Below are 13746 nucleotides of genomic sequence, written 5' to 3'. Positions count from 1 at the left end.
TGATGAGTTTATGTTCCATGACACTTTGCCTTTAGAGACAATAACTGAAAGTTCTTAAAAGCTTTCTGACTTCAGAATACTGAACTTTCAGTCTTGGAGAACAAAAATATTCTGCATTCTTGTAAAAATTGAGTTTATGCTGCTCATAGCTAAAAGCAGAAACATAAAGAAAACTGAGTTTCTCCAGGATTTTCAGATTTAACTACTTGCCTTTAGGTATTGAATCCCCAAATACATTTTTTCTATGCAAATGACATGGGAAAAGCAACATATGCACTCCATAATAATCACTAATGGGGACCTTAATTGTTGGATGTGATCTGTAGCAGTCTCTAGAGGTTGTGCTCCGTTCAGCATATTTTATGCTATTTTAAAGGGAACCATGGCTGCATCAGGCAGCTTGGATAAAGCAGATAGCAATAGCAATACCTGTATAAGGGTTAAACTCCATTTGGACTGTGTTTATTTTGTTGTTGGTATGCTTGCTTTTCCCTGGCACTAGCACAGCAAGGATTGTAATCACACTGGGGTTTAACTTCATAAAGGACATGAAAACTAAGGCTTTCCAAAGAACACTCCTCAAAATGGAGTTGTCCTGCTCCCAGTTCTCTACTCTGAGAGAAAAACAAACAACATTCCCGAAACCATTACAGTCTTATTAAAAAACCCATAGAAAAACAAACAAACAAACAAAACTTGCATATATTTTTAAAATTAAAAATATTGTTTTAAAATTATTTTTATATGTATGATATGTGTAATTAATAATGGATCTGGTACACAGAAATCCTTATAGACAATATTCAATAAAATGAATTAACACTTCATGGTACTGTTATGAGTAAAGTTGATGCATCTAGGTGGTGCTAAAACTTAGTATGTAGACCACATATTTATTACAAGTATTTAATCTGACTTTTACATAAATATATTTTTCCCCCATCAAACTTCCTGGAATATTTAAATTCCATAAACAATTCTGTTGCCAAATTTTATTGTCATTAATTTTCATTAAAGGAGACTTTACTATAAGATATTCAATACTCTTGAAAAGCAACATATTTAGTTAATTACATTTTATAGAAAAAAACTGATTACAGAAATCACATTTATTCTGCTCAGGAAAGAGAACATAATGAGATTTCCTATGTGATCAAATGCCATTAAATAACTCATGTCAGATTTTAGTGACATATGAAATAATTTGGTAGCTTTAACTTCAAATATTGTGCAAATATCACAGCATACCATTCTTCTCACAAAAATAAGAAGGAAAAAGAAAATTAAACAAATCACTTTAGATGACATTTTCCAGTCTATGGAAGCATACACTCATTTCTGTACATATACTTTTATTTCATATGTCTTAACTCCCTTTTGAACCCAATGAACACATCTCAAGTAATATATTTCTCATATTTCCAAGGCATCCCATAGATGAATGATTGATGCTAGCACATTACAGAGATATACTATCTCTTATAAAGAGAGAAATTTAAAAAAAATCACTTAGCAAGGCTTGTCTATTTTACCACTCCCTAAAACAGCTTGTTGTCATTGTGTAGCAGTCTTGCTGAGCAGGTGATTTTAAATACTTCTAGAAAATCAAGCCCAAATATACTTCTCTGTTTAAAATTAACACCAGGTAATATAGGCACACAATGGCAGCTTTCCCTGGTTACCTTTGCTTCTGGCTATCACAATCAGGAGGAAGTTTCTGAAAACTGACAGAAAAAAAACCTGATGCCTGCACCTCATTCTGTTTCTAATGTAACACTTTAGCTACTTAAAAAAAAATGTCAGAGGCTTTGGGATGATTCCCTGTAAAGTCAAAGTCAGAAAATCAGTATACTGAACACCAACTGTACTCACAAAGGAAGTGTCACTCACTAGGCATCCACTTTGAAACCTAAGCACTGACTTTGAAACATCAATCAATTCAACATATATCTACCTTTAAAAAGATGCGAGAAGAAAAATACTTTTCAGCATCACAATTACGTTGTGCATCAAAATGTAAAGTTCACACAAACAAGAAGTGATGAGCATCAAATAAGGAAAAGATATTTGTCTAATTATAATGAAAAAATCTTAATATATAAGCAACGTTTAAAAGTAGAATCATTTCTGAAAACTCTTCCTGATACTCACTGGATACTGGATCATTGCTGGACTCATCCACATATAGAATCATAGACCATAGAATGGTTTTGGTTGTAAGGCAGCTTAAAGACAATCTGTTTTTAACCCTTCTACAATGGACAGGGACAGCTGGGTGCTCAGAGCCCCATCCAACCTGGCCTTGAACACTTCCAGTTATGGGACATCCAAAGCTCTTCTGGGCAACCTGGTCCAGTGCCTTCTGATATCTAGTCTAAACTTCCTCTCTTTCCCTTTCAAAAATGCCCCTCCTTCTGATATCGTTACCTGCCTATGTAAAAAGTTACTCTCCATCTTTTTTCTAAGTCCTTCCTATGTAGTGGAAGGCTGCAGTGAGGTTTCTCTGGAGCCTTCTCTTTTCCAGGCTGACAACCTGAGCTCTTTCAGGTTGTCTTCACCAGTGAGGTGTTCCAGACCTCTCTTCACCTTCATGGCTCTCCTCTGGACCACTCTAGCAGATAGACATCTTTCTTGTACTGAGGACTTCAGATCTGGACACAGCACTTCAAATAGGGCTTCACAAGGGCAGAGCAGAGGGGGACAATCACCTCCCTTGATGTGCTGGGTGCAAGTCTTTCGATGTAGCCAAGGATGTAGCTGGCTTTCTAGGCTGCAAGTGCCCATCGACTGCTCATGTCCAACCTTTCACCCACCAGAATCTCCAAGTTCTTCCCCTCAGGGGTGCTCTCACTGAGTTCTTCTACTCTGTTTTCATGCCTGGGATTGCCCTGACCCAGGTGCAGACCTTCCACTTGGACTTCTTGAGCTGCATTAGGTTCATATGTTCCCACTTCTCAAGCCCATAAATGGAACAATGAACAGGATCTTGATTATGCAAAAATTATATTTTATATATTTTATATAAAATTTATATTTTATATTTATTATATAAAATTATATTATACTGGTTTTGCAAAAATTATAATTTAAAGAGGTACAGTTGATCAGATGTCAGCCATCTTATGAGAAATCAGTTATCGTGTCCTTATTTAATATCTGAGTTACTGGGGACACAAAACTTTTGCAATCCTTTTAACTCAATACTTTTCAGTAATTTTTAATCCTTATCCAATATCAGGCAAATCTAGTAGAAGGGCAGAGACCCAAAACTCATTATGATTCTCAAAGCCTCTTAGCAGATACTGCGTTAAAAAAGGAGAAAAACCTGCTAAAAACAATCAGAGAAAATTTTGCTTTCCTCAACACATTGGGCAGGAGCCAAGCTGTAAAAGAGAAGGCAGATAGCCATGGACTCGTCACCAGGTAGGGCAGGACAGGCTGCAGCACATGGCAGTGGGGAGTGAGAGGATGCTGACTTTTCATGACAGGAAATCATGACATTTGTCACAACAGGAAATAATGAGAACTAGATTTATTACATGGAGCTGGAGGCACAGAAACGACCACACTGGAATATGACTTTCAAAAGAAAATGAGTAGCAGATACTTTTACACCAAGTTAACTGATGAGTTATATTAACAAGGCCAGATAGTGGATACCTTACTAGCACTGAATAATGTCTCCTTCTAGGATGTGAGTTTACTTTTTCAGAACTAACAGGAGCATCTTCATATCACATTCCTATTTAAACATGGCTGTGCACTTTTCATACAATGATATTGTAAAAAGACAGGCCAAACTAATTATGTATATATATGCATATTTAGTTTGTTTACTATTGCCATGAAACTAATTTTATGAAATGTTATGTTTACTATTGCCATGAAACTGTCAAGCCTCAAAAATCAAGCTTTATAAAAATTGTTTTAAGTCATGAGTTGCATTTAAATTCTGCTTTATCCTAAGGAACTGAGTTATTGGTATCAAAAACCGAAACCTACAAATTAGAGTGTAGACACAGCAATTAGATCTTCTACACACTGGCCAGAATGTAATCATTAGCACTTGATGTACAAAGCATGTCAATAGAAGCCTTTGCTTAGTGTGATGCTATCAGAATCTCTTCATATTAAACAAAACACAGATAACTTATTCATATTAAGCAACACCAGAGAGAATTGTTGAAAGAAAATATACAGAATATTCTGATGTAGCTCAAGGCTGATAACAGTGCTATTGGAAGATGGAATATCTTCTACCAAATTAGGAAATAAATTTATGGCTATGATATTAGGGCCCTCAGTCATCAACCACACAGATCCATCAGTGATGAAATTAACAAGAACTGAGAGATGAAAAAATCTTCCTATGCAGAGCACTGTCTGTCAGCTTACATTGAATAGACAGTCCCTTTATTATTTGACTCTCAAAAGAAAGGAAATTTTTGATGATGTAAGAAAAACAAACCAGTATTATACAAGAGGCGCAGGAAGTAATTGATAAGCAAAAAATATGTGAGGTTTCAGACTATTCTCCTGCTGAATTCACATTCCCCTTCCTACTTTTGAGACATACTACAGAATTTTTCAGGTGTGTTTCCTATACCAGAAATCAGACTGATAAAATTATCCAGTCCTGTTTCATATTATTCTTGCAAGATTATTTTCATAAATGGGAAAACTATTGCTCTTCTGTTAGGACTTTCTTTGAAAGAAAGTCTGGTCTTTAAGAATGAATGCAGAGAAAAACACAATAAACCCTTTCAAGTAGATATATTTATAACCTTTATTTCTAAGTTTTAATTAGGGATTTAAAGTGTTTCTTTAAGGGGAAAATTCCTGCATATCTTACTGCTGCTGCATGTCTAATGAACACTGATCTACTAAAGCCAGAAAAGTATATCTTTTCAATATATACAACAAAGTATTTTTGTAAATAAAACAAATAATAACAGCATCAATCAGATGTACTTCCCAGCACGTTCTCAAGTAAGGTACTCATACAGTTAGAATCAGATTCAAAACTCACAAGTATGGTAACGGAGAAAAGGAAACTAACCAAAAGAAAGTCTGTGGTTTAGCTGAGGCTCAGCCTGTCCCAAGGGTTATACACTCGATTTAGGCAGTTTTGGTTAGCACTTCCCTGGAATTCAATTCTGAATGTGACAAGCCTCAGTAAGTCTCATTTAGCATTCCGTCTAATAAGGAAATTGAAGAGAAATTTAACTGAAAATCATGGCACACAAAGGAAACAGAGGAAAAAATAAACAAAGAAGTTATTTATTTTAGGGTAAGACTCATGTATATAGTTCATGATGGTAAAATGGCCTTTTTAAGATCAACTGGATTTTCATTCTTTATTATTAACATGTAGCTACTGCTCATTGCAAGGGGTAGTCTTGAAAAGAAGTAAAGAAATAATGTCACTCATAACTGTGCATAGGAATCTTCTGTAAGGAAAGAAAGCAATGTTTGTATTCTACAAGAATTGTTTTAGAAATAATATTTTATCTTAAAAAGCATAAATATTAAAATACAATTTAATTCTGCCTGAATAAATTTTCGTTAAATCTGAAATGTTTTGTCATTTTCAACTATATTAAAATCCTTTAGAATGTACAAATTGTTACATGAACATTTTGTATTTCTTTGATTTCTGAAAAAATAATAATACAGATAAATAGACATGGCAATGTACATTTCTGCCTGCCAATCAATTTGCCATCTAAGTCCTTCCATTCAAAATAAAAGAAGCCAGTTCTTGAAACCTAATAGATAGGGATCCATTCCTGCATCCATTGAGTTTGCAGAAAACTTAGGACATTCTTTCTTTTTAATTCAGCTCTTGTTCAAAGATAAGCTTTTCCTTTTGCCTTTCCAATAATTAGGAAGTATTAAATATAATGACGAATGCAATGAAGAATTTGTGGAACATAATATCAAAAATATTTTACTTAAGGGTATATTTCAAAAGCTTTATGTTTTCAAGTCTTTGTGAGGCACAGAGAAGATGATCATTTCTGCAACGCTTCTAATAAGCCTACTTGCTGTTTGGCCAGATTTTATACAATGTGTATTGCCAGAGAGCTTTGTTTGTCCTTGGAGCCTTGTGATCTCTACTGTTGTTTGTAAATCTTTTAATTCAAACAGCTTAAAGCACTTCCTTGTGGATGTGCCTTGACCTACCAGCCCATTGTGTTCTACAACAGCTCATGCAACGTCTGAGACCAGATTACAACATTCTCGTTGGCCTTGAGCCAATATGCAGAGAGAAAGCATTTATGTTCCAGAAGATTTTTACATAAATTGTCGACTGAATTCAGAATTCCTACAAGATCCCAACTACTGTGCCAGATCAGTGTGTATCCAATGAGCCGAATAGAAATTAACTTCCTATTAGTGGCCACATTAGGATATTCTATTCTGGTACTTATTCTTCATATATTCATGTGATAATATTGTTTGAAACCAATATCAGCAACTCATTTAACTATGATAAAGTCAGGCTCCACCATTGCTTAACTATAATGAGAAACATCTTAGATTTTGACCGTTTGAAATGTAATAATTGACTTTAAAAATTTTGTTTGGTATAGAGAAAGCAGAAGAAAAAATTTTGATAGATACATATGGAAGCAGCCAAAGGCATGTTAAATATTTTAATGAATTTCCTTTTGCTGTTATCTACCATAGGAACATCCCAATTACCTCATGGGATCAAAATCACACAATTATCGAAATATGCATTTAACAGGGGCTGGAGAATAACTCACATATGAGAACAGTATACCTTTGTAACCCATCTCAATATTATTCAGTGGTTAGACTGAAAGAAATCTTTACTAGTTTCAGTATTTTAGCTATGCCATCTCTGTGTTTTATCTGGAAATGCAGGAAAATTAAAAAATATTGGTGAATCCAAATGCTTTCCAAGCTGCCTTTTTGCCATGAATTTGACTACTAACTGGATTTCACTAATAGCTTCTTACTTCACTGAAAATCAACATGATTTTCAAATCAGTTATATGTTGAAATTGTACATACTCTGAGGAAACCTGGGTGGATTGTCGTTGACATCTGTGAGTGTGATATTTACAGTTGTTGACCCTGACAGCCCTCCGACCTGCCCAGCCATATCTTTGGCTTGAATGACAACGGAATAATGCTCTCTGGCTTCCCTGTCCATATTGTGCAAGGCAGTCCTGATGACCCCTGTGAGGGAAAGAAAACAAACAAACAAACAAAACATCAGAATGAGCTTGTTCAAGCAGGAGCAAAGGCTGGGCATAACTTTTCTTTAAAGGAAAGGTGGAGCTAAATGTTTAGTTGATTGTGTCATATATATACGTTTATTAAACACAGCTCCAGATGCCTCTAGACAACATCTGCTGCATAATATGATAAAATTGAAACAGTATTTACTAAATCAATTATTATATTATTAAATAATTAATATAACTTATAACGTTCCTGATCCAAAGTTACATTGTGTTTTCTCATATAACTCTTCAAATAGCTACTTAAGAGAAAAAAAAAAGTTAATTGGAACTCTTACCCCAAGGAATAAGACACAAGGTGTTTTCTAACAAAAGTTAATTTCTTAATTAATATATCACGTATCTCTTAAAACTATCCAAAAGCTAGATTCTCCTATTTGACAAATCTCAAAAAAAAGTATTTTTTCATTTTGGTACATGACAATAATGTAGATTTTTTTAATGTTTGGCTTCATTAATAATTGTAAAGTAAAAGATAATATTTTTATTGTTATTACTATGTTAGAGAGAGAAAACCAAAATGGAATGATCCTAAAGTTGCATTATTTTTTATCCATTATCATCAGAATTGCTTTTCACATTTAGTTACCCATACATGTAGAAGCAAAGATTAAAATAAAAGTAGGGAGAGACAACTTGATGGGCGCAGCTTCAATTAGGAGACATTTTCCACCTGTGATGATATCTGTAAATTAAACCTGGCTGATTTCTTTGATCACAGACTGACAGAGAAGTCATGGAATTCAGTAAAGAGAAAGGTAGGAAACTACTGCATTCTGTGGACAGACCAGCTGGGAGGAAGCTTTTCAGAAAAGAATGTGGTGTGGTTCTCAGGTTGAACATGAGCCAGTGATGTGTCCTTGCAGCAAACAAGGCCAGCATCTTGAAATGCACTGTCAGCCAGTCAAAGGAGGGGATTCTTCCCCTCTGCTCATCAAATCTGGAGTGCTGGGTGCAGTTCTGAGCACACCAGTGCATAAAAGATAGTAATAGACTGGAGTGAGTTTCATAGAAATAAATAAAGAAATATGTAAAATGCCCAATTTATTAACATTACATTTTTATAGAGCTAAAATTTTAGCATAACTTCTATTGAACTCTGAAAGTGAACTCTTGCTTTCAATAAGGATATAGCATAACACCATCAGATGTTGCTTCTGGGTAAATTTTAATCATATAATAATTACTAATGCAAAGAATCTTAAGTAGAGCCTTACTCTTCAGGAGAACTTTATGTACAGCACAATTCTCAAGCTTTTTTGACTCCCACAGTTTCAGATCATGTAAAAAAGTATTTTCCAGAGCATTATCTTTCTTGTATTTTAAAATTACATTCTTTGCATTTCTTCAATAAAACCATTTAAACATTACTACATACAAAATGGAAAATTTCATGTAGCTTATACCGTTGTTTCCATTCATTTCTGAAAGCAAATCACACAAAAACAAGGAGATCTGTGCACAAAGAATTGCTTTAAGCATCCACAAAGTTTTAGAATTATTTTAACACAGTTTTGTACTGTAAGTTACTTTCCATCAGAAGTGTAGATTGGGACAAGCTGGCTAAAAATAGTATACAAGTCTGGTTTAGTTCATCAGTGTTTTTTTCCCTAAAAATGATACCGCTTGAGACAGATATTTTTTTCAGAAATTGCAACATGATATATTGAAAATAACCACAACTTATACACATTATAAATTTAGAAAAGCAAATTTACAGAGTCCTTTAGATAAAAGGAACTGCTATAATTTAAATATGCATTTTCATGAAAATAAATATGGTTTACAAAATCTGGTACTACTGTTCTGAAAATATATTTTACTGAAAAATAGGAATATGGGAATGTCTTAGAACTGAGAATGTCCTGCTTTGACTTTTCAAATGAATTGTTTTCATTTTTTATATTGAAACCAAACATATCATGCTTATTCATATGCATGTAAGAAATATGGGATTTTTAAAACAACCTTCCATTTCAACTTGTAACAGATCAAATGTAACATAGTAGAACATTCCTTCTGCGCTATCCTCCCTAGTACTAGCCACTTTCACTTTAAAATTAATTTAAACAAACAAAGATTACCCTGATTTATGGTTACTTTTCTTTGTTTGCTTCAAGGGGTATGACACTTAATCAAGGCTTGTAGATAGTTAATTAGGATTGTGGATGACTAATCATGACTAATCATTTCATCTCTCTCACTTGCAGAAGATTCCTCTTCTCTGAAAACTGAGAAAATTAAATTGGGCCGGCTTTTAGTTTCAAAACCTTGTATGCAAAGTTTAGAGTAGGAAAACTAGTTTTAAAGTTGTGATGGGCTGCAGGCAGGGGGTGAGAGAAGATTTAGTTTCCTCTTTTTCCTGGGTTTCAGATCCATTTATACATCCTGAAATTGTATCATCAGTATGAGGTATGTAACTAATGTGAGGACTCTAATGCTCTGTCCTTGTCACCAGCAGCTCCAACAGCTTCTGTCAGTGCAGCACTAAAATCATGCATAATCTCAAGTTTCACTATTGATCCCAAAATGTGTAAGGAGAACTTAGTTGCCTTTTCCACTAAGATAAAATTAAGTGATCTAGCAGTTTTTTTTTAAAGCAGGAATTGCTCCTAAGTATCTTCTGTATGCTTGGCAAGGGTTGGTGTACATCCCACAAGAAGACAGGAAGTTAATCTTAAGAAAGATATTTTCCTGACTAAAACATTTACCAAAAAAAAACTGAAAAAGAAAGCTGTCACAGGTTTTTTAAATTTAAACACAATCTTAATTTTGCCTCATATTTTTTAGGCAGCACTGTGACCCTGTTAACCAAGTACTTCTCAGCGATGCCTTCAGTATTTATCCATCTTTGGTAGAAAAGGAAAAAAAAAATTAAAAAACCCAAGATATAGACGTCATTACAGGTACAACCCATACTATTTCTGGTATTAAGTAAAGAATTTCTACAGAAGTTTGACTGCTATGTCAAAAATCAAATACAACATATGGAAGGGTCAATCTATTGGAATGGAGCTGGGATGAACACACAGGTTTGGACTTCTGTCCTCACAAATACTCATACCTATTTCCATCTTAAAATTATGAGAGATGTTTTTTTTCCCACATGAAAGGCTCTCCCAAAAAACCACATTTTCTTCTAACTTCTTTTATAAGTTTATTTGCCTCTAAAGCACACCAGTTTTGCTAGGGTTTTTTAATTTTAATTTTTTTTTTTTTTGTTTGTGTGTGACAATTTCAAGAGTTTTGGAAAGCACTTTTTCCAATTTGAATTTATCTTTCTTGACTATGTATGATGGGAAACCTACTTACTTTCCAATTAAGATTTTAATACCATCTTTTTTAATTTCAACATTTTTATTTTTTATATGGAATACATTACATTGATGACTGATCTTTAATTGACTAATAAACCCATGTTTTCCCCAGTGACATTTCCAAATGAATGAGACCAGAATTACTGTAGAACCACAGAATCTCTTATGTGAATAGGACCAATAAGGATCAAGTCCTACCCCCTGTTACTCACAGGAATAACTAAAATGAAACAATATGTCTTGTAAGGACTTTTACTATCTAATGCTGTTAAACTTGATTATGCTTTTCTTGCTCTTGCCCATAACCACATAAGCCTCCTTCTCAGTACTGACAGTTCTTCACAACCTATTGCAGTTAAAAAATTTCTTCATGATGGTCCTGTATTTATCCTCAAAGTATCAGATAAAACTGACAAAAAAGAACTCTGAGATGAAATATTGATATATCTACTATTGTGGATAGCTCCTTTCCTTTCCTTTTCCCCAACACCTCTGGATTTCAGAAAGCCCTGAAAATGACTTCATTTTTGGCAAGTTTTACTTCCATCTCAGGCTCTCTGAATTTATTCTTATTACTGAATCGCAGTAAATACCTTTCCTTTTATACAAAATTTTCTTAAAGATACTTATATGCTCTGCAGCATCTGACAATGTGTTATGTTGTCTTTCTTAGCATTCTATGAAGAACCATTTAACTTACATAAAAGAAAAGCTACAACCGAAGGATCCACTGCAACTGAGACTGCAAAAATCAAGACTTTTTTAATTCAAGTGCAGACAAATACTAAGAAAATATCTGCCACAGCCAGGTGCATAGCTATGCATTTACTGAAGTATTTTAATATGTACTTACCCATTAGTCTGGTACACTTTAAAGAATTTATCTTATTACTTACACAAAATAAGAACTCATTTACATTCAGTAACCACCTCAGAATTTTAGTCATCTTTATTTTACAGCCTACTTCTGCATGATGTCTGAATTGCCCCAGATAAAACATGGTCTATTTTAATATTTTGAGCTCAGAGGTTTTCTATGTAGTGGGGAAAACAAAAAGAAAACAGTCACACAACTCCACTTTAATGGCAAACTGTGTTTTGTCATGGGGAAGTAAGTATTTTTTTTGATTGGAAAATTTTCATTCTGTTGTTGAAACATGAGCATGGTCAGTAGATATTTGAGGAAGGGCCAGTAAGTCACATTTGATTCCCCATTTTTTAGTTTCTTATATATCTGTCTTGCCATGGTCATAGACAATTATGATTCAAATGCAATTCTAAATATCTACTTAATAGCCAACTAAATGTGGGAGTTTACAATTTACTGAGGGATTTGAAGTATTGTAGATGGTAATTTTATTAACATTATTCTTTCTTTTGGAATAAAAGCACTATTTTTATCACTGCTTTTTCTAGGGTATGAATTTAGCCTATTTTATTGTAACTTAATATTCTGAACATCTTGTATGTATTAAAACACATTTCAAATTCTAATATAATTCTACCTTGAAAGAGAAACCAATTTTTTTCATTTTAAGACAGATATTGAAAAAGTCAGAAAATACATTTTTTTCTTAAAATTTCAAAATAAAATTAAAATTTAGAACTCTCAATAGACATTGACTTGAATTTGTAATTTACTTCAAAATATAACTGTAAACAGAAATCTGCAATATAAAGCTTATGGTTTTAATCCACATTCTGAATTCTTCTATAACAAAGATGTTTTTTAATCCAGCCCTTTGACTCAGATCTGCTTTATATAACTAACATTTTGTTCCTTTACAAAGACGTACCTACACACTTCATGGATGAAAGTCACAGCACTATAGAAATGACAATTATTGGTCAATTTTCTTCTCGGGTCATGACTATAGTACTGAAAGACTTCCTTAAAGAAAATTAACATTGAAATGAAATACATGAATCCAACCTTTAAGGACAACTGATAAAAAAAATAAAAAAGTACTGAAAAATAAGAATACTTTAAAAGGAAAATAATAAATATTTTAAAGAAATAGGCTAGAATAGCATTGATTTGGTATTAAAATAAGGGGTGGGTTGACCAGACTGATTGTACTACAGTGAATACCCTCAAAAGAAAAAAAAATCATTTTAAATAACTGTTAGTAAAAATAACCTTCTCTAACATCTTTATGAGTAACGGACAGAAATTAAAAAATAAAAAAGGTATTTTGTTGATGCCTCCTAAATTAAGGAATCTGAAGCAATTTTCTCTGAGTGAAAATACACCATTTTATGTGGCAATTGCATGGATACCAAATGTAATCCCAGCACCTCTCAGTTTTAGTATTAGAACAATCACAATAATTAAATTAAAATTTTGCTGCCACAACACCTCCAGAAAGAAGAGAATGCATTCCAATGTGCAATATGCAAGTGTTGTAATCAAAGGGATATCTATTACAGAAATAGTCATCCAAAATTTTTGCCAATGGTTGTCTTTTGTTTATTGCTAATCCACACAGAAAGAAGTTGAATAGAATTGGTCTTACACTGAACCCTGTAGAGTCCTGGAGGAATCTCTTTTTTTCATGACAATTCTGTCTTGGTGATAACTTTTTTCCTACCTCCCAGGTAGCCAATTCATAGTCATTTCTTATGTGCCTTGTTGCTACTACTGATTGCTATCTTATTAAATAGAATTGTGTGTGGCATGGCAATTATCTTTTCAATATAACCTGGCATTTCACAAAACAAAGAAATCAGGTTTGTTTAGCATGGCCTATTTTCCAGAAAAACACACGGACAGACATTATCGTTATCCCAATATTTTTAATTGGCTAAATCCTTTCTAATTACTCTGTTTTTCTTTTTTTTCTCTTTGCCTAAATTTGCCAGCCTCAAATTGCAAATTGGTTTTGCTTGGCCTTTCAGAAAACTGACACACATTTAAATTCTGCAAACTTGTTTATCTACTTTACTCTGGGAGAATCTACTACCCTTCCGAGATTTGGAACTGGAAAAAATTATAAATCCCCCATTAATCTAATTCTGTTCCTAAAAAAGTAAACAATTCAGAGTCAAGAAAAGGAAATTCTGCCATGTTTTTTTCATGTGCAGATTCTGCAAAAGAATCTGCAAAAAAGGTTTCATTCCTCAGAAACTATTTATCAATATGCTAAGTCCTG

General features: G+C 33.6%; 1 protein-coding gene across 9 annotated transcripts in view; it reads right to left on the bottom strand.

The window, feature by feature from the left end:
* Positions 1-13746, bottom strand: part of CDH18 (cadherin 18) — a 495321-nt gene that overhangs the window by 57956 nt on the left and 423619 nt on the right. For all 9 annotated transcript variants that reach the window (XM_064705466.1, XM_064705467.1, XM_064705474.1 and 6 more), the window contains one exon: positions 7045-7212. In XM_064705466.1, the coding sequence (XP_064561536.1) occupies positions 7045-7212 (168 nt within the window). The remainder of the gene's footprint in view (positions 1-7044; positions 7213-13746) is intronic.

The sequence above is a fragment of the Zonotrichia leucophrys genome, chromosome 2, assembly GCF_028769735.1.
Source record: "Zonotrichia leucophrys gambelii isolate GWCS_2022_RI chromosome 2, RI_Zleu_2.0, whole genome shotgun sequence".
In the NCBI taxonomy this organism is placed as follows: Eukaryota; Metazoa; Chordata; class Aves; order Passeriformes; family Passerellidae; genus Zonotrichia; species Zonotrichia leucophrys.
The sequence above is the reverse complement of the archived record's forward strand: the minus strand, read 5'-3'. Positions and strand labels throughout refer to the sequence as shown.